Source organism: Symphalangus syndactylus, chromosome 8 (assembly GCF_028878055.3).
Source record: "Symphalangus syndactylus isolate Jambi chromosome 8, NHGRI_mSymSyn1-v2.1_pri, whole genome shotgun sequence".
Taxonomy (NCBI): Eukaryota; Metazoa; Chordata; class Mammalia; order Primates; family Hylobatidae; genus Symphalangus; species Symphalangus syndactylus.
In genome coordinates, this window is record NC_072430.2 from 132,323,204 (window position 1) to 132,345,780 (window position 22,577).

Consider the following 22,577-nt stretch of genomic DNA (forward strand, 5'->3'; position numbering starts at 1 on the left):
AATCAGCTGGGCATGGGGGCGCATGCCTGTAGTCCCAGCTACTCAGGAGGCTGAGGCAGGAGAATCACTTGAACCCAGGAGGCGGAGGTTGCAGTGAGCCAATATCATGCCACTGCACTCCAGCCTGGGTGACGCAGTGGACTCTGTCTAAAAAAAAAAAATTACCTGTGGGTGCTGGGCTGAGCCATGATTTTGTTCCTCATCTGGAGGGATTAAGGACTGCTTGGCTAAGCTCATCCCCAGTTATTGACTCAGTGGGACTTGTGGGGAGGGTGTGAAACCAAAATTTTTTATTTCTAACAAATTCCCAGGTGTTGCTGCTGCTGCTGCTGGTTGTGGACCTCACCTTGAGAACCACTGCGTAGCTCACAGCCGTCTGGGCCAGCTCTCGGGCTGAAAGTTAGAAAGAGATTTCTGTAGTCATTTTAGCTGTAATTCCCCCGAGGGTTACACTAGAGGGCAGTGTGATTACAGCTACTGCGATGGAGAGCAGCTTGACTTCACACTGAATCCAGACAAAGGTTTTATATTCTGTTTACGGATGTTTCATGTAGGCATTTGTAGGTAGAAAAGGTTCTGCTGCTAAAAAGAAGTTAAAAGTTTGCTCTCTCTCTCCTGTCTTTTTATTTTCTTTACTTATTTTTTTGAGATGGAGTTTCACTCTTTTTGCCCAGGCTGGAGTGTAATGGCACGATCTCGGCTCACTGCAACCTCTGCCTCCTGGGTTCAAGTGATTCTCTCGCCTCAGCCTACCAAGTAGCTGGGATTACAGGCATGAGCCACCACTCCTGGCTAATTTCATATTTTTGGTAGAGATGGGGTTTCACCATGTTGGCCAGGCTGGTCTCGAACTCCTGACCTCATGTGATCCGCCCGCCTCGGCCTCCCAAAGTGCTGGGGTTACAGGCATGAGCCACCACGCCCAGCCTTTTTATTTTAAAATCATACATATTTATTAGCTGGAGAGCTGAGGCTGTTGAGGTGTACAATTTTATTTTCCATTATTCAGAGAACGTTAGAGACAAATTTGCTCTTTGAGCTGTTTCTAAACGTGTTTTCAGTGACTCCAGTGTTGTTAGTAGTAGAAATAGGGTTTGAGAACAAATAAAGCTGGAAACCCTGAGTTAAAGTTACATAAGACTCCTTTATGAAAATGTTCCTTACAGCCTATATTTGTACATTGGAAACCACTGGGAGGAGGAGGCGGAAGGCAGGACCGCTGTGGGAGGAAAATCCCTTTTGGGTATTTTGGACAGGAAACACCTACCTGGTCCTGATTCTTCATCTTTTCCATAAGGAATTAAAAACTGGAAGAGAGAAGATGGCCGAATAGGAACAGCTCCGGTCTCCAGCTCCCAGCCCCAGCGACACAGAAGACGGGTGATTTCTGCATTTCTGCTTGAGGTACCGGTTTCATCTCACTAGGGAGTGCCTAACAGTGGGTGCAGGACAGTTGGTGAAGCGCACTGTGCGCGAGCCGAAGCAGGGCGAGGCATTGCCTCACTCGGGAAGCGCAAGGGGTCAGGGAGTTCCCTTTCCTAGTCAAAGAAAGGGGAAACAGACGGCACCTGGAATATCGGGTCAGTCCCATCCTAATACTGCGCTTTTCCAACGGGCCTGGAAAACGGCACACTAGGAGATTGTGTCCCGCACCTGGCTCGGAGGGTCCTATGCCCACAGAGTCTCGCTGATTGCTAGCACAGCAGTCTGAGATCACGCTGCAAGGCGGCAACGAGGCTGGGGGAGGGGCGCCCGCCATTGCCCAGGCTTGCTTAGGTTAACAAAGCAGCCAGGAAGCTCGAACTGGGTGGAGCCCACCACAGCTCAAGGAGGCCTGCCTGCCTCTGTAGGCTCCACCTCTGGGGGCAGGGCACAGACAACCAAAAACTCAGCGAGAACCTCCACAGCTTTAAATGTCCCTGTCTGACTGACAGCTTTGAAGAGAGTAGTGGTTCTCCCAGCACGCAGCTGGAGATCTGAGAACGGACAGACTGCCTCCTAAAGTGGGTCCCTCACCCCTGAGCAGCCTAACTGGGAGGCACCCCCCCAGTAGGGACAGACTGACACCTCATTCAACCGGGTACTCCTCTGAGACAAAACTTTCAGAGGAACTATCAGACAGCTGAATTTGTGGTCTCACAAAAATCCGCTGTTCTGCAGCCACCGGTGCTGACACCCAGCCAAACAGGGTCTGGAGTGGACCTCTAGTAAACTCCAACAGACCTGCAGCTGAGGGTCTTGTCTGGTAGAAGGAAAATTAACAAACAGAAAGGACATCCACACCAAAAACCCATCTGTACATCACCATCATCGAAGACAAAAAGTAGACAAAACCACAAAGATGGGGAAAAAACAGACCAAAAAAACTGGAAACTCTAAAAAACAGAGCACCTCTCCTCCTCCAAAGGAACGCAGTTCCTCACCAGCAACGGAACAAAGCTGGATGGAGGATGACTTTGATGAGTTGAGAGAAGAAGGCTTCAGACAATCAAACTACTCTGAGCTACGAGAGGAAATTCAAAACAATAGCAAAGAAGTTAAAAACTTTGAAAAAAAATTAGAAGAATGGATAACTAGAATAACCAATGGAGAGAAGGGCTTAAAGGAGATGATGGAGCTGAAAGCCAAGTTTCGAGAACTACGCGAAGAATGCAGAAGCCTCAGTAGCAGATGCGATCAACTGGAAGAAAGGGTATCGCTGATAGAAGATGAAATGAATGAAATGAAGAGAGAAGGGAAGTTTAGAGAAAAAAGAATAAAAAGAAATGAACAAAGCCTCCAAGAAATTTGGGACTATGTGAAAAGACCAAACCTACGTCTGATTGGTGTACCTGAAAATGATGGGGAGAATGGAACCAAGTTGGAAAACACTCTGCAAGATATTATCCAGGAGAACTTCCCCAATCTAGCAAGGCAGGCCAGCATTCAGATTCAGGAAATACAGAGAACGCCACAAAGATACTCCTCGAGAAGGGCAACTCCAAGACACATAATTGTCAGATTCACCAAAGTTGAAATGAAGGAAAAAATGTTAAGGGCAGCCAGAGAGAAAGGTCGGGTTACCCACAAAGGGAAGCCCATCAGACTAACAGCTGATCTCTCAGCAGAAACTCTACAAGCCAGAAGAGAGTGGGGGCCGATATTCAACATTCTTAAAGAAAAGAATTTTCAACCCAGAATTTCCTATCCCGCCAAACTAAGCTTCATAAGTGAAGGAGAAATAAAATACTTTACAGACAAGCAAATGCTGAGTGATTTTGTCACCACCAGGCCTGCCCTAAAAGAGCTCCTGAAGGAAGCACTAAACATGGAAAGGAACGACCGGTACCAGCCCCTGCAAAAACATGCCAAATTGTAAAGACCATCAAGGCTAGGAAGAAACTATAGCAACTAACGAGCAAAATAACCAATTAACATCATAATGACAGGATCAGATTCACACATAACAATATTCACGTTAAATGTAAATGGGCTAAATGCTCCAATCAAAAGACACAGACTGGCAAACTGGATAAGGAGTCAGGACCCATCAGTGTGCTGTATTCAGGAAACCCATCTCACGTGCAGAGACACACATAGACTCAAAATAAAGGGATGGAGGAAGATCTATCAAGCAACTGGAAAACAAAAAAAGGCAGGGGTTGCAATCCTAGTCTCTGATAAAATAGACTTTAAACCAACAAAGATCAAAAGAGACAAAGAAGGCCATTACATAATGGTAAAGGGATCAATTCAACAAGAAGAGCTAACTATCCTAAATATATATGCACCCAACACAGGAGCACCCAGATTCATAAAGCAAGTCCTCAGTGACCTACAAAGGGACTTAAACTCCCACACAATAATAATGGGAGATTTTAACACCCCACTGTCAGCATTAGACAGATCAATGAGACAGAAAGTTAACAAGGATATCCAGGAATTGAACTAAGCTCTACATAAAGTGGACCTAATAGACATCTACAGAACTCTCCACCCCAAATCAACAGAATATACATTTTTTTCAGCACCACACCACACCTATTCCAAAATTGACCACATAGTTGGAAGTAAAGCTCTTTTCAGCAAATGTAAAAGAACAGAGATTATAACAAACTGTCTCTCAGACCACAGTGCAATCAAACTAGAACTCAGGATTAAGAAACTCAGTCAAAACCGCTCAACTACATGGAAACTGAACAACCTGCTCCTGAATGACTATTGGGTACATAATGAAATGAAGGCAGAAATAAAGATGTTCTTTGAAACCAACGAGAACAAAGACACAACATACCAGAATCTCTGGGACACGTTCAAAGCAGTGTGTAGAGGGAAATTTATAGCACTAAATGCCCACAAGAGAAAGCAGGAAAGATCCAAAATTGACAGCCTAACATCACAATTAAAAGAACTAGAAAAGCAAGAGCAAACACATTCAAAAGCTAGCAGAAGGCTAGAAATAACTAAAATCAGAGCAGAACTGAAGGAAATAGAGACACAAAAAACCCTTCAAAAAATTAATGAATCCAGGAGCTGGTTTTTTGAAAAGATCAACAAAATTGATGGACCGCTAGCAAGACTAATAAAGAAGAAAAGAGAGAAGAATCAAATAGATGCAATAAAAAACGAAAAAGGGGATATCACCACCGATCCCACAGAAATACAATCTACCATCAGAGAATACTACAAACACCTCTATGCAAATAAACTAGAAAATCTAGAAGAAATGGATAAATTCCTCGACAAATACACCCTCCCAAGACTAAACCAGGAAGAAGTTGAATCTCTGAATAGACCAATAACAGGTTCTGAAATTGTGGCAATAATCAATAGCTTACCAACCAAAAAGAGTCCAGGACCTGATGGATTCACAGCTGAATTCTACCAGAGGTACAAGGAGGAACTGGTACCATTCCTTCTGAAACTATTCCAATCGATAGAAAAAAGAGGGAATCCTCCCTAGCACATTTTACGAAGCCAGCATCGTCCTGATACCAAAACCTGGCAGAGACATAACCAAAAAAGAGAATTTCAGACCAATATCCTTGATGAACATTGATACAAAAATCCTCAATAAAATACTGGGAAACCGAATCCAGCAGCACATCAAAAAGCTTATCCACCATGATCAAGTGGGCTTCATCCCTGGGATGCAAGGCTGGTTCAACATACGCAAATCAATAAATGTAATCCAGCATATAAACAGAACCAAAGACAAAAACCACATGATTATCTCAATAGATGCAGAAAAGGCCTTTGACAAAATTCAACAACCCTTCATGCTAAAAACTCTCAATAAATTAGGTATTGATGGGACATATCTCAAAATAATAAGAGCTATCTACCACAAACCCACAGCCAATATCATACTGAATGGGCAAAAACTGGAAGCATTCCCTCTGAAAACTGGCACAAGACAGGGATGCCCTCTCTCACCGCTCCCATTCAACATAGTGCTGGAAGTTCTGGCCAGAGCAATCAGGCAGGAGAAGGAAATAAAGGGTATTCAATTAGGAAAAGAGGAAGTCAAATTGTCCTTGTTTGCAGATGACATGATTGTATATCTAGAAAACCCCATTGTCTCAGCCCAAAATCTCCTTAAGCTGATTAGCAACTTCAGCAAAGTCTCAGGATACAAAATTAATGTACAAAAATCACAAGCATTCTTGTACACCAATAACAGACAAACAGAGAGCCAAATCATGAGTGAACTCCCATTCACAATTGCTTCAAAGAGAATAAAATACCTAGGAATCCAACTTACAAGGGATGTGAAGGACCTCTTCAAGGAGAACTACAAACCACTGCTCAATGAAATAAAAGAGGATACAAACAAATGGAAGAACATTCCATGCTCATGGGTTGGAAGAATCAATATCGTGAAAATGGCCATACTGCCCAAGGTAATTTATAGATTCAATGCCATCCCCATCAAGCTACCAATGACTTTCTTCACAGAATTGGAAAAAACTACTTTAAAGTTCATATGGAACCAAAAAAGAGCCCGCATTGCCAAGTCAATCCTAAGCCAAAAGAACAAAGCTGGAGGCATCACGCTACCTGACTTTAAACTATACTACAAGGCTACAGTAACCAAAACAGCATGGTACTGGTACCACAACAGAGACATAGATCAATGGAACAGAACAGAGCCCTCAGAAATGATGCTGCATAGCTACAACTATCTGATCTTTGACAAACCTGACAAAAACAAGAAATGGGGAAAGGATTCCCTATTTAATAAATGGTGCTGGGAAAACTGGCTAGCCATATGTAGAAAGCTGCAACTGGATCCCTTCCTTACACCTTATACAAAAATTAATTCAAGATGGATTAAAGACTTATATGTTAGACCTAAAACCATTAAAATCCTACAAGAAAACCTAGGCAATACCATTCAGGACATAGGCGTGGGCAAGGACTTCATGTCTAAAACACCAAAAGCAATGGCAACAAAAGCCAAAATCGACAAATGGGATCTCATTAAACTAAAGAGCTTCTGCACTGCAAAAGAAACTATCATCAGAGTGAACAGGCAACCTACACAATGGGAGAAAATTTTTGCAACCTACTCATCTGACAAAGGGCTAATATCCAGAATCTACAATGAACTCAAACAAATTTACAAGAAAAAAACAAACAACCCCATCAAAAAGTGGGCAGAGGACATGAACAGACACTTCTCAAAAGAAGACATTTATGCAGCCAAAAAACACATGAAGAAATGCTCCTCATCACTGGCCATCAGAGAAATGCAAATCAAAACCACAGTGAGATACCATCTCACACCAGTTAGAATGGCCATCATTAAAAAATCAGGAAACAACAGGTGCTGGAGAGGATGTGGAGAAATAGGAACACTTTTACACTGTTGGTGGGACTGTAAACTAGTTCAACCATTGTGGAAGTCAGTGTGGCGATTCCTCAGGGATCTAGAACTAGAAATACCATTTGACCCAGCCATCCCATTACTGGGTATATACCAAAAGGACTATAAATCATGCTGCTATAAAGACACATGCACACGTATGTTTATTGTGGCACTATTCACAATAGCAAAGAGTTGGAACCAACCCAAATGTCCAACAACGATAGACTGGATTAAGAAAATGTGGCACATATACACCATGGAATACTATGCAGCCATAAAAAATGATGAGTTCGTGTCCTTTGTAGGGACATGGATGAAACTGGAAAACATCATTCTCAGTAAACTATCGCAAGGACAAAAAACCAAACACCGCATGTTCTCACTCATAGGTGGGAATTGAACAATGAGAACTCATGGACACAGGAAGGGGAACATCACGCTCCTGGGACTGTTGTGGGGTGGGGGGAGGGGGGAGGGACAGCATTAGGAGATACACCTAATGCTAAATGACGAGTTAATGGGTGCAGGAAATCAACATGGCACATGGATACATATGTAACAAACCTGCACATTGTGCACATGTACCCTAAAACCCTAAAGTATAATAAAAAAAAAAAAAAATAAAAAAAAATTAAAAAAAAAAAAAAAACTGGAAGAGAAAAATGACTGCTATGTAGTGACAGGACCTGTCTCCAGACTGTAGCCCAGGGTACTTTCTGTAGGACCAAAATATTATTACCTGCAGTTCTGTGTGCAATGACAATACCCAGGCCAGTCAAATGCACTCCGTCTTCGGGCCTTGGGTCTTCCTATTCCACCTGTTAGAACGCTCTTACTCCAGGCACCTGCAGCCTTGCCTCCTCACTGCATGCAGAGTGTTTAAATACCACCTTATTAAAGAGGACCTCCCAGACCACTCTCCAAAATGGGCCTCCTTGGGTCACTCTCTATTTTTGTACCTTGCTTTGTCACCACCTGTTGTATGCTTAATTATTTTTTGTTTGCTTCTTCTCTCTAAAATAGAGCTAGAACAGAAGGGACTTTATCTATCTTAGTGTCTGCTATATCCCTAGTACTTTGTAGGTGCTCAGTGAACATACACTGGATGAATTAATATTTTCAAAGTATATAACATAAGATTGGCTATTCTATCAGACAGAGTTCTCCAGAGAAATGGAACCAACATATTGATATATAAGTATACATAACACATTTTATATATATATATATATATATATAAAATGTTAAATATGTTAAAATGGTAAGAACTGGTATCTTTTATTAAATGGTTCTAACAGTACCCAGATAATGTGAACATTATATACATTTACAGAAAAATTTCCACTTGCACTTCTGGATTTGAAAGTGCAGTATCTGGCCAGGCGCGGTAGCTCACACCTGTAATCCTAGCAATTTGGGAGGTCGGGGCAGGCGGATCTTTTGAGCCCATGAGTTCAAGACCAGCTCAGGCAACATGGCAAAGCCTCATCTCTACGAAAAAATACAAAAAGTAGCCGAGTGTTGTGGCGGGCGCCTGGGTCCTAGCTACACAGCTAAGATTATACCTAGACCTACACTACACCTATGCTGAGGTGGGAGGATCACCTGAGCCTGGGAAGTTGAGGCTACAGAGAGCCATGACTGTGCCATTGCACTCCAGCCTGGATGACAGAGTGAGACCCTGGCTCAAAAAATAAAATAATAAAAGTGCAACATCTGACACTTTCTAGTAATTGTTTAAATGTAATGATATTGTATACTCTGGTTTCTCTTCAAATTGTGTACATCTTTTGCCTTTTAAATGTAATGGCATTTTATTTTATTTTATTTTATTTTTTTGAGATGGAGTTTTGCTTTGTTGCCCAGGCTGGAGTGCAATGGCACGATCTCGGCTTACTGAAACATCCGCCTCCCAGGTTCAAGTGATTCTCCTGTCTCAGCCTCCCGAGTAGCTGGGATTACAGGCATGCACCACTACACCCAGCTAATTTTGTATTTTTAGTAGAGACGGGGTTTCTCCATGTTGGTCAGGCTGGTCTCCAACTCCTAACCTCAGGTGATCTGCCCGCCTCTGCCTCCCAAAGTGCTGGGATTATAGGCGTGAGTCACCATGCCTGGCCGGTATTTTATTTTTATTTACTCTGGTTATGTTAGAGAATATCCTTCTAGGCTTCAGGGAGTTTGAATTTAAATATTATTAAGGTAAGGTGTATTTATATTTATCCAAGGCCTCTCTGAGAAGGAAATCTATGCTGGGTTTGACTGTAATTAAGGTAGCTGCCTTGGAGAATACTGGCCATTTTAATTTTCCACTCTCCAAATTTCACAGAAATGTTCTCATTGTCAGACTGACCTACAGTCATACAGGGAAGGGAATCCAGGCAACATCATCCCAGGTTTCTTCCACAAAGGCAGGAGGAGACTCTAGAAGGTGATGGTGGTGGTGGTGATGCCAACAGACATGAAGTACAGGACCTTTCAAATGAGATTTTGAAGTTCACACACCTTCCATAAGGCCCACCTTCCCCTCCTCCACTGAGGATCACCGGGTTTCATTGTCTGTTCCTGAGCCACAGGGCCCCTCCTCTCCTGCTGACCGCGAGGCAGTGGAGGTGGGGAGTGGAGTGTGTGTGGTCCTAGATAGAAAAGAAAGCCTGAAAAGAAACGTAATGTGCTAAACAACTGATGTGTTAAACACCTGCCTTCTGATATTCTTAAATGGCAGTCAGTCCTGTCTCCAGTGAGAAATAAATGTCTTCTGATAAATGCATTTACACTTACTCCCTAGTCACGATCAGCCAGTCCTCTGGGTAATGTCACTTTGAAGGAAGGTTGGATGCTTATCAGGAGAGAGTGAGTGGCCTTGGGTGGAATCCAGCGCCCAGGGGTGGACAGCTTTAGGGGGATGACCTTCCAGATCACACCACACTGGCTGCCACCAGCTCTGCCCTGCACAAGGTGGACCCAGGTGAAATAGCCCTTCTTGGAGACCCATTAGATGAATTCTTGTCTTCCTTAAAGTAATTACTGTTCCAATTTATATCAACCAAACTCTTGCTTACATGGAGTAGGTGGCAATGACAGTCAGAAACTGAATTACACCCGTAAAGAGCAAAGCTGATAAGGAGAAAAATCTGTCAGTGGTTGAATTGACACTGGCTGCTTCCCATCTACTTTGACTTCACAGAAAGTGGGGAGATGCTCTTTTTTTTGTGGGATACTTCTGAGGTTTCCTAGTCTTTCCTGTGCAAATAAATGAGGAAAATCTATCTGCAGAGTCACTTAGGAGGCTTACTGGGGTCAGCCATTTTCTGTGCTCCAGGAAGCCCGCCCTCTTTTTTCTTCCATTATATTTCTATCTCATCTGACCACGTGTTGCTGCACAACTCCAAGGCTGAGCTTGGAACTGAGCTTCCTGTCTTTTCTTCCTCATGCTCTCATGCTTTTCAGAGACCTGGAGATGCTGAAATTCCTCTGCCTTTTCTTGTCTCTTTGCCTACTCTAGCACTTCTGTCCTCTGAATTTGGTGGGAGAAAGTCAGAAGAAATAAATCTCATAGAATAAACAGAATAACAGTCTCCTTAGAAAGAGGAGGTGATGAGGAAAAAATACAGACATGAAGGTAGAGTAGATGGTCTTAAAGGAGAAGGGAGATGGAAGCCAGCCCCCACAACTGACAAGGAGAGTAATAATGCTGCCTTTTGAGGATTTTTTTTTTTTTGACAGGGTCTTACTCTGTTGCACAGGCTGGAGTGCAGTGGTGCATTCACAGCTCACAGCTCACTGCAGCCTTGACTTCCCCAAGCTCAAGCAATCTTCTCACCTCAGCCTCCCAAGTAGCTGGGACTACAGGCACACGCCACCATGCCTGGCTAATTTTTGTATTTTTTTGTAGTAGAGACAGGGTTTCATCATGATTCCCAGGCTAGTGTCAAACTCCTGGGCTCAAGCAACCCACCTGTCTCAGCCTCCCAAAGTACTGGGATTGCAGGCGTCAGCCTCTGCAACAGGCCTCTTTTTCAGGTTCTTGAGCTCAAATGTCAGCATCATCACTTTCTAGCTATGATCTTGGGAACTTAGATGTGTCATTGATATTGCCCTTGCTTCTCATTGCTGCCTCCAGACAATTATTCCCAACTCCTTGGGAGAAAATGAAAATGTCAATCTATTTGAAACTCAGTCAGCTAGAGCACTGTCTCCTCGGCGCTGACATCTACTGACTCCCTGATCCGTCTTCCTCAGTCATCACACCCTTTGGCATCAATTCTCCATCCTAGGTCCTGCCATTATCTTGCAGTTTTTCAGTATCCACATGTGATACATCTTGTCTTTTCTGTTCCTCAATCCCCTCATTTCTAGACTCCCTTTCCACTCTGCCTCAGCTCCCCATTCTTGTGGCCACATCCTGTCCTCCCTCCAATGTAAGGAACTGTGTCACCTGGCTCTGTCTACAGGGACCTTGCCTTTTTGCTTACTTGATCATCTAGTTACACGGGACCATTCTTCAGTGTTATCGGGACATCCTTGTTCTCCTCCCAACCTCCCTGCCTGTCCTTTCTTCACTTCCCTTATTTCCTCTACAGCAATCACACCAATGCCCAAAGCTCCATGGACTCCCCGTGTTTCAGTCACATCTGTATGGGAAAAAACCAATCCCAGGAAAAATCTTTGATCTGCTTGCTAGAGAAAGTCACACAATAAAGCAAAATAATTCCATCATAAGCTCACAATCACCAGCCTCAAGTGGGATTTAATCAGGCAGTCCTGTGAGGTTTCTCTAGTTGCCTAGTTATTTATTATTATTTCGAGATGGAGTCGCACTCTGTCACCCAGGCTGGAGTACAGTGGTGCAATCTTGGCTCACTGCAACCTCCACTTCCTGGGTTCAAGCGATTCCCCTGCCTCAGTCTCCCAAGTAGCTGGGACTACAGGTGCATGCCACCACACCCAGCTAATTTCTTGTATTTTTAGTAGAGACGGGGTTTCACCGTGTTAGCCAGGATAGTCTCGATCTCCTGATCTCGTGATCCACCCTCCTTGGCCTCCCAAAGTGCTGGGATTACAGGTGTGAGCCACTGTTCCCAGCTGGCTGGTTCTTCCTCTCCATCTGGGCCATATTACACTGTGTCTGTATTTCTCAATCCTCAAATTCCCCTACTCTGCCTTCATTCCCAGAGACTATAACCTACTTTATAGAGAAAAAGGAAGCCACCAGATGCCATCTCCCTCAAGCTCCCAGCAACATGCAAACTACTCTCCATCTGCCTCCGCTCACCATGTCACCACTCTGTAACGCGAGGCAGCCGTTCCTTCTCACTAGGGCCAGTCCCTTCATTGGGACCTGGAATTCCCGCTCCTTCCCACTCTGAGCACATTTGCACTACATTTTTTTTTTTGTTTACAAAAATAAATATTTCATTTCTTTTACTTAAATTGACTCTCCTTATTTAAAAATTTATTTGACATCTTCCATTTTAGAAAATCCTCTCTTGATTCGGCAACACTCCTCAATGACAGTCTGACCTCTCTTCCTTCATCAAAGACAAACCCCCTGAGCAAGTTTTCTACATTGACTGTCTCTATCTGCTCTCCTCCCTCTCATTTTAAATCTCACCTGAAGGTATCCTGTCTCCTAAATAGAAACATCTCTTGCTGAGGTCAAAAATAACCGCCATGTTTGCAACTGCAGTGAAAACATTCCACAGCCTGTCACTTGATTTCTCATTTTCATTGGCCACTACTGATCACTTCTTCCTGCTTCAAACATTCCCTTCCCTGGGCAGCCAAACCCTTTCTGTTTTCCTACTTTTCCCCTCTGTCCTCTCCTTAGACCACTGTGCGTGCTCATTCTTCTCTAAATAATTGTATTTCTTCAAAAGTCTGTCCTTGAGCTGCGCATGGTGGCTCACGCCCGTAATCTCAGCACTTTGGGAGGCCGAGGTGGGTGAATCACCTGAGGTCAGGAGGTCAAGACCAGCCTGGCCAACATGGTGAAACCCCGTCACTACCAAAAAAAAAAAAAAAAAAAAAGAGCCGGGCATGGTGATACACGCTTGTAATCCCAGCTACTCGGGAGGCTGAGGCAGGAGAATCACTTGAATCTGGGAGGCGGAGGTTGCAGTGAGCTGAAATCACACCATTGCATGCCAGCCTGGGCAATAGAGTGAGACTCCATCTCAAACAAAAAAAAACAAAAACAAAAACAAAAGAAAGAAACTTCACTCTTACATGTCACCAAGAAAGATACCAGGATCTCTTTTTAACAGACAAATGTTCCTATAGTCTCCTGCTGTAGAGTAGTATTTTTTTCTTTTTGTTTAATACCTTGAGGGTACAGACAAAGTCCTGTCTATCTTCAGAAACTGATTAAAGATCTAGCACTTTTTCTTGAGATTTCCCTGTAATCTGAATCAAGGCTTACGCTTTAGGACTACAGTGGGAGAAACCAGGGAGACAGTATATTAGCTTGCATTGCTGTAACAAAATACAACAGATTGGGTGGCTTAAACACCAAAAGAAATTGATTTTCTTAAAGTTCTGGAAACTGGAAGTCTGAGATCAAGATGCCATCAGGATTCAGGTCTGGTGAGACTTCTCTTCCAGTCTTGTAGAAAACTGCCTTCTTACTGTGTCTTCACCTGATCTTTTCTCTGTCAGATAGAAAGAGCTCTGGAATCTTTTCCTCTTTTTATAGGAACACCAGTCCTGTAGGACTAGGGCACCACCCTTATTTGACTTTAATTATGTCCTTAAGGGCCCTGTCTCCAACTACAATCACATTGGGAGTTGGGGCTTTCACATATGAGTTTTGGAAGGACACAATTCAGTCCATAACAGATGGTAACTCTAACAGAATTCAAAATTCAAAGGAAAATCTAGTTGGTACACCACTTAATGTATTTCAATTACACAAGTTACAGCTGTAATTTCTAGAATTCTATTTTATCCATCCATGGCACTATCTTTTTCTGTGCAAGTTAATACTTCAGGTATGGGTTATATAATATGTAATGAATGATGTTTCCATGTTACTCACTGTCAGAAGGATGTGTACTTTCAACTGTGTGTCTAAAGGTGGTGATAATTTACTTTGAGTAATACACAATTCCCTGTGCAGTCAATCTGCCAAACAATGGTACAGAAGACAACAGGGATATTTAGATACAATCTGTGGATATGATAATGGAATAGAGCTAAGCGGCCCACAGAACAGTAGAATCTCTTCTCTGGCCCCAGTCAAGACCTTGTGGTCGTTCCTTGAGAACACAGTCTCCATCTGGTTCTCTCTGGTGCTGCCAATAGCCTGGAAGATGGGCTGCATTCTCCACTGATCCTGGTCCTGCCTGGCCGCCTGAGGCCCTTGGTTCCTTCCTCATTTCACTCCTGCCATGGTGACACCCTGGCACCTCATCAGCCAGCTTGCTCAGCTGTCCTCTCTGTTCCATTGTGCAAGGAGACGTTCTGGGTCTCTTCCATTCCACATGGGATCAGGGGGAGGCTTGGGGGTCACTCTCTGAAGTTGAGCAGGCCATCCCAGGAAGAGGATGAGATACACATCAACATATTTCTTCTACCTCTATTTTTCTTTCTCTTCTTGTCCCCATATCCTACTGAGTCAGAAGGCATTCATATCCCCCTTTCTTGTATATCACATCTTCTGAGTTTTTCCTTTTTTAATCTTTGAAGCCTGGTTCTTCATATGTAAACAGGAGCTTTAAAATTTTAGAAAAATTTCTTCTAAACTGTAACTCTTTTTTAAAGCCAAATGTTTCCAGAGTGGATATAGATGAGAAAGAACTCTAGATTCCTTTACACATACTGGAATAAAGAGTAACAAGGAAGTAGCTCTTTGTCGTGTGCCCTGGGTCACTCCATCACCATCCTCAGAATGATACATAAGGACCTCCCCCAGGAGGAGGAGGCAGCAGACCTCCTCACCTCTCCTGAGTCCTCCCTCCTTACTTCCCTCGAGTCTTCTCTACTGACACCATGGGTTGCTGTGGTTGTGGAAGTTGTGGTGGCTGCGATGGTGGCTGTGGTGGTGGCTGTGGTGGTGGCTGTGGTGGTGGCTGTGGTGGTGGCTGTGGCAGCTGCACCACCTGCAGGTGCTACCGGGTGGGCTGCTGCTCCAGCTGCTGCCCCTGCTGCCACGGCTGCTGTGGGGGCTGCTGCAGCACACCTGTGATCTGCTGCTGCCGCCGCACCTGCAGCTCATGTGGCTGTGGCTGTGGGAAGGGCTGTTGCCAGCAGAAGTGCTGCTGCCAGAAGCAATGCTGCTGCTAGGCGGCCGGCCTGGCTCTGCTTCTAGACTGAGGTGCTGGGTCCTGCTTTCTCCAGGTAATGAGACTTTCCCCCATGCCCCTGCCTGCTTCTCTCCCAGACCTCCCTATCTGGTATCACCTGGGTGTCCAGGGACTTGCTCCTTTGGACTCTATAACCCCCTCTTTGAACCTAGTGGTTTAAAATCTTTTTATTAAACAAAAAATCCAAATAGGAAATGGCCATTACCAAAATACAACCCCAGACTCATCCCTAAAGATCAGTCCGCCTCGCTGAGCCCAGCCAAGAGGGTCATGATCCCAAGCGTTCTGTTTCCTGGATATTCAGATGGCCTCCACCTTTGTGTTTCTACTTCTCTGCACCTGCATGGGCACCATTTCCCACCTTTTCTATGAGTTTTGTTTCCAGTCACCACATAGCTACTGCTTATTTCCCTAATAAAACAATGTCAACAACCCTAAGTGCTTCTGTTTTTATTCTGCCACGTCAACAGGGGGAACGTAAGAGATTTCTTACGTTGGCTCACACCTGTAATCCCAGCACTTTGGGAGGCTGAGGCAGGTGGATCACTTGAGGTCAGGAGTTCAAGATCAGCCTGGCCAACATGGTGAAACCCTGTCTCCACTACAAATACAAAAATTAGCCAGATGTGGTAGTGCGTGCCCGTAGTTCCAGCTAATTGGGAGGCTGAGTCAGGAGAATTGATTGAAGCCGGGAGGCAGAGGTTGCAGTGAGTCGAGATAGCACCACTGCACTCCAGCCTGAGCAAAAAGAGTGAGACTCTACCTCAAAAGAAAAACAAAAAAAGAGAGAGAGATTTCTATCTCCTTGAACAAGTTGAGTGACAGACGCACCATGATCAGACCGCAATGCCAGCACAGGGCTGCCGGGGAGGCCACCACCAGGCCTCTGGGGACTTGGCCTCCCTGCCACCTGCCCTTTCTCCATCTCCTGAGATTGGCACTTCCCTCAGGTATTTCCACACCTGCTACCACGTACCCCTGTTCTTCTAAAGACCCCAAGACCCAGCTTACTTGTCAAAAAGGAACCATGCACCTCTCCAGATGCAACTTCCTCAAAACAAATCTAACTATTTCACATAAGTCCACGTCAAACTGTAAACAAAAGGCAGGTCTAAACAAGCTAGAAAAATGGCCTATCATTTTTTCTAAGGATGGTTATTCTCTTGCCTTTTCTATTCCCTTATTTCTGTACTTTGTCTGTGAACTCTTGTTTTTGTGGTTGTTGTCTTAAGAGTTGTTTTGTGTACAAACCAAACCCCTTAAATTGTTTCTCCATAGGGTATTCCCATGAGCCACAAAACTACTATCTCTTACAAAGCAAACCTACATTCTCATATTTTTTCTACCTTATTTTTTATTTCTAACTATATTTTTCTTTTATTTATTTATTTTTGATACTGGGTCTCACTCTGTCACCCAGGCTGGAGTGCAGTGTCGTGGTCACGGCTCGCTGCAGGCTTGAACTTGTGGGTTCAAGTGATCCTCCCTCCTCAGCCTCCCAAATAGCTGGGACGACAGGTGCACACCACCGGGCTCGGCTAATTTCTTCTGATTTTTTGTGGACACAAGACCTTGCTATATTGCCGAGGCTAATCTTGAACTCCTGGGCTCAAGTGATCCTCCTGCCTCAGCCTCCCAAAGTGCTGTGATTACAAGCTTGAGCCACAGTGCCCAGCATCTTCAAACTTTATTAAAAGTGAAAAAACTGCAAAGGACTAAAAACTTGTAGCCAATAGAACGAAGAGTATTTTTGGTGCTTTTCCAAAGGCATGTTTCCCTCTACTGGTGTATTCCAAAGAGGAAAGGAACTACGATCAGTTTATTTAGTTAATTAAGTAAAGATGCAATATGAGGCGCCTCTCCCCGGGAGTGACTAAGGTTGAGTACTCAGTCTTTTACTTACATTGAATTTGAATACCAGGTGAGTTGACCAAAGCATTTGTGACTATTAAGATTATACTAACAGCAAAGTAACCTTTGTTATGTTGTAGAGTTGGTTAACAAATATGAACACAGAAACCAAGAGCACTTACATGACCTCCAAGGGCAAATAATTAATATGAACGACATGTTCAGTGTCACTGTCACGCTTGTAATCCCAGCACTTTGGGAGGCCGAGGCGGGCGGATCACGAGGTCAGGAGATCGAGACCACGGTGAAACCCCGTCTCTACTAAAAACACAAAAAATTAGCCGGGCGTGGTGGCGGGCGCCTGTAGTCCCAGCTACTCGGAGAGGCTGAGGCAGGAGAATGGCGTGAACCCGGGAGGCGGAGCTTGCAGTGAGCCGAGATTGCGCCACTGCACTCCAGCCTGGGTGACAGAGCGAGACTCCGTCTCAAAAAAAAAAAAAAGAACTGTGAGCCCCATTAGCCAATTTTTGTAGGACCCTATGCTTTACTAGTATAAATATACATGGAAACTTTGGAATCCATACCTCTTTATTTAAACTAGTGGCTCTCGGCTGGGTGCCGTGGCTCACACCTGTAATCCCAGCACTTTGGGAGGCCAAGGCAGGTGGATCACCCGAGGTCAGGAGTTTGAGACCATCCTGGGCAACATGGAGGGACCCAATCTCTACTAAAATATAAATATTAGCCAGGCGTGGTGGTGTGCACCTGTGATCCCAGCTGCTTGGGAGGCTGAGGCACAAGAAGCGCTTGAACCCGGGAAGCTGAGGTTGCAGTGAGCCAAGATCGCGCCACTGCACTCCAGCCTGGGCGACAGAGTGAGACTCTGTCTTGAAAAATAAAATAAAATAAAATAAAATAATAAAATAAAATAAAATAAAATAATAAAATAAAATAAAATAAACTAGTGGCTTTCCAGGAGGTGGTACTGTCCCTGTGGGGTGCTTGGGAATTTGTAGAAGTGGTTTTTGGTTGTCACAATCGGGAGTACACTACTGGTATCTATTGGGCAGGTGCGGGGATAGTAGATCCTGCTGTACACAGGATGTCCCCACAACAAAGGCTTGTTTTGTGACACATATGATTTTCAAAAGTCTCTTTGGCATTCAAATAAATGAAGTCCCTGTGTATAATTATTGAAACTTATAATTAACTCCACTCTACATATAAACAGAGTATTTTTCACATTAGCTTAATGTATAGTGAAGTTTCAGGCCGGGCGTGGTGGCTCAAGCCTGTAATCCCAGCACTTTGGGAGGCCGAGGCGGGCGGATCACGAGGTCAGGAGATCGAGACCATCCTGGCTAACATGGTGAAACCCTGTCTCTACTTAAAAATCCAAAAAATTAGCCGGGCGTGTTGGCGGGTGCCTGTAGTCCCAGCTACTCGGGAGGCTGAGGCAGGAGAATGGCGTGAACCCGGGAGGCAGAGCTTGCAGTGAGCCGAGATCACGCCACTGCACTCCAGTCTGGGGGACAGAGAAAGACTCCGTCTCAAAAAAAAAAAAAAAAAAAAAAAAAAATTAATGAATGGTGAAGTTTCTAGGAAAGCAATAGATAGTAAATTAAGAGAAGATTCCATTTTGATGGTTGGAAATTTTACCAAGCATGGTTCTTAATTTCAGTGAATCATGTCATTGATTGTCCCTCCACAAAACAGAATTCATTTGCATGTCCATAGACAAGAATCAATTGCATTATTATCATTTCTTGGTATTCCCATTAGTTTTCTGCATTGTTTTCAGTTCTCTATTACAGAGTTATGAAATAGCTCAAAGGCAGTAGAAGGCTAACATCAGAAAACCCAGAAGGATGTACTATAAACAATGCATAGTCCCTTGCTGGAGACACCCAGTAATATTTTTGCTTATTCCAAATTTCCTTAGGCATTTGAATTAGTTATAGTAGATTAGTTTCAGGTATTCTATTAACAGTATGTTACATTGATCTTTCTATGTATTTTTTATGCTGGGGCACACTGTCTTCATTATTTTAGCTCTGTAATAGGCTTTTATGTCTATTTGCAGAAAGTCCTTTCTCATTTCTTTTTTTTTTTTTTTTTCAAATTATCCATCTATTTTTCCTGTGTCCACATAAGCTTTTTGTTTAGGTTTCTGTAGTGCAGTGTAAGGTGTGTTCACCTTACACATACATACGCTCTAGGATCATTTCATCACAGGAAAACAGCGTCTTTAGACTTTGAAATTATAGAAAAGCTCATAGATTGATGAGGGAAGAATCAACATTTTTGCAATAATCCATGTTGTTATCCAAGGGATGTAGGTATATAATTATAGTTATTTTTAAAGCCTTCGGAATTTTCAAGCTTAAGCAAAAAGCTTTTGCTTCTCTAAAGGATTCAATTCTCAAATCAATCTAGTTCAGGGAAAATTATTATTGGTTTTCATTTTTATAGTTGAGGAAAGCAAAGATCACAGAAGTTAAAGCGCTTGTTGAGATTCGCACAATTAGCATGTGGCAGGTGTAGGATTTGACCTCCCATACCAAGGTCTGTGTTCTGTGTCATTACATCAGGGAGAGCCAAAACCTAGGGTGGTTGCAGATTTATCTGATATTCGTGTTTGCTACATTTTAGAAATTGGAGAAAGACTGATCTGAATCACAGTCATATAAGAGCATCTTTCATTTGGTCTTGTGGTCCTCTGAGAAACTCTAGAGTTTTTAACATGAACAATACAGAGAGACACAAGACTTCCCTTGAAAGCATTCGAATGAAGAAAAGAATCATGATTTTTAATATTTGTAAATATGACTTACTACAAAATGAAAACATTTTCAAAGTTTAACTTTAATCCCACGGTTTTCTTACCTAGACAGGCATCCAAAAATCTCACAAAAATACTTAATGAACATGAGTCAGTCCGTTTAAAAAAAATACTTAACACATTTATACCATAGTCAGCAATCACAAGGCTATAGTCATTTACATAATCACAAATGTCTTAATTTTTGTGTTGTTTTTTCTATCTTTCACAATAGGAAAATTTACAAAAGAAGAGATCATTGTTCTCCCAAGGCCCTCAAGGGTGAAAGAGAATTTGATGCCTGAAGAATAGGAGTGGTTTCTTATAGTCTCTTTTTTTTTTTAATTTTGCATCTCAAGAACAAAGATCCACTTTACTTACAATTTTTATTTTTATTTTATGATAGAGACAGGGTCTTGCTATATTGCCCAGGCTAGTTTCAGACTCCTGAGTTCAAGCAATCCTCCTGCCTTAGCCTCCCAAAGTGCTGGGATTACAGGTGTGAGCCACCATTCCTGGCCAAGAATAGGAGTTTTGAAATCTACTCTTAGGTTGGGGCCTTCAGAAAACACAGCTTGATAAATTAGATAATGATAAATTATGATGAGATATCACATAACCAGCTGATAACATTTCAGCATTTCAAGGCTGAAAAAACTTCCTTGGAAAGAGATTTAAAACTTGGAAGTAAAATAGAGAGAGATACATTCTTGATCAAGCTCGTCCAACCCATGGCCCAGGATAGCTTTGAATGTGGCCCAACACAAATCTGCAAACTTTCTTAAAACAATATGAGGTTGTGTTTTGGTTTTATTGTTTGTTTGTTTTTCTGCATCAGCCATGGTTAGGGTTAGTGTATTTTATGTGTGGCCCAAGACAATTCATCTTCTTCCAATGTGGCACAGGGAAGCCAAGATTGAATACCCCTGCTCTAGATAATGAAAAATGGCTCAGAGTCGAAAGAAATATCTAACTGTTCTATTGATAAAGCCTATAAACTATCTTAACCAGGGAACATTGGTCATTCCACGTGGCACTTTTCTTGGATAAACAGAGCTACTTGTGATTACTTGGAGTATGTTGATGGATTGTGCCCATATTGATCAGAGAATCTTGGGTGTCCTGGCTTGCTGAGTCATGTTTGCCTGTCTTTGGGAGTGGTGACAATTGTGTTATGGATCCTGGTGAACAGACCGCTTTAATGTGGGTAACAGACTTTTTGATGAGGTTCATTGGAACCCATATTTTAAAAGTACCGAATAAACATCAAACATAAAAATGCATTTTGGTACTATAAATTTGCTACTAAAATATCTGTGTGACATGCCAAAGAGATGCTCATGGACCAGGAGGAATCAGCAAACAAGGTGGAACTTTGCTTCTTTTCTCGTGTCTGATGGTTCCTCTAGTCCTGGCCCACATGAATTCTGATCAGTGGTGGGGCACCCTCTTCCTTTTTGACTTTGTTTAAGAGATTATGTATGTGCTTCCTATCAGGAAAACTCTATCAATGAGTATAAAATAACCTCTGTGAACTATATAACTGGAACAACTCAAAATTCACAATGCACAAATTAATTCTAAAGACAGATAAAGTATGATTTGCTTGCTTAAATGATGAAGTTACAAAGATCCAGGATCTGATATTGGTCTATTCAGTTCGAGAACTTTTTTATGACAACTCAGCATGCAGTATACACACATTTTTTATCCAGGGAAAGAGTGTTTTTTATAGAGAGAGTTCAACTCTTTCTATTAAACTGGTGGAAAAGTAACTGTGGTTTTTGGCATTACTTTTAATGACAAAAACCACAATAACTTTTGCACCAGCTTAATACTACCTGGGACTTCATATTTTTGCTTTTCTTTCTAGCCTGGGCAACATAGCAATATGTTTTACTTTTCTTGTCTGGATTTTTGCTTTTCTCTTCTGGATTTCAATGAACCAGTTTTTTTTTTTCCCAGTAGCTAACTTTTGCCATAATATTCAATATCTAAAAATAGGATATAAATAACGTAATGAAATAATATTTTAGCATGAAAATAAAAAAATTTTCTGATAAATTTTTTGAATATAGAAGAGAAAAAGAGAAGAGATGAGTAATTGTGATACAAAGTCAACTAGAAGTTTTCAAGGAATGTCTTAAGTCTTGATTTTATTTGGCACAGCAAATCATTTTAAAAACTTGGGTCTCTGGGGAAAAGACAGCTTGCATGTTAGTTTTCTAACTTCAGTGTCTGTTTCTCTCATTTTCATTGTTTGCATAGCCTCTCACGGTAAGTGGGAACATGCCGATTTCTAAAAAGACATTTAAATTAACGTTTGGGTTTTTTTTTTAAGAGTTTTTTTTTTTTAAAGAGTTTTAAGTAATAGGAAAAAAGGAGAAAGACTAATCGTGGATTTTTTGGATTTGAATACAAGGAGATCCATTTCAAGTTAAAAACTTGCAAAGAGATGAGTACTAAAATAAGAAGTAATTTCTCTTTGAGAAAAATAAAGTAAAATAAAATTACTTTTATATAGTACAAGTTCCACATATTAATTAATATTCAAATTAATGAATTAATTAACAGATTAATATTCATATTAATGAATTAATTAACGAATTAATATTCATATTAATGAGTTAATTAATGGATTAATATTCATAGTAATGAATTAATATTCATATTAATGAATTAATGAATGAATTACTATTCACATTAATGAATTAATTAATGAATTAATATTCATTAATATGTGGAACTAATA

General features: G+C 42.3%; 1 protein-coding gene across 1 annotated transcript; it reads left to right on the forward strand.

Moving 5' to 3' along the window:
* The first annotated feature begins 14,839 nt into the window (after positions 1-14,839).
* LOC129487336 (small cysteine and glycine repeat-containing protein 9-like) lies at positions 14,840-15,133 on the forward strand. Its single transcript, XM_055287908.1, has one exon. The coding sequence runs from the start codon at positions 14,840-14,842 to the stop codon at positions 15,131-15,133; it is 294 nt and encodes a 97-aa protein (XP_055143883.1).
* Positions 15,134-22,577: the final 7,444 nt, after the last annotated feature.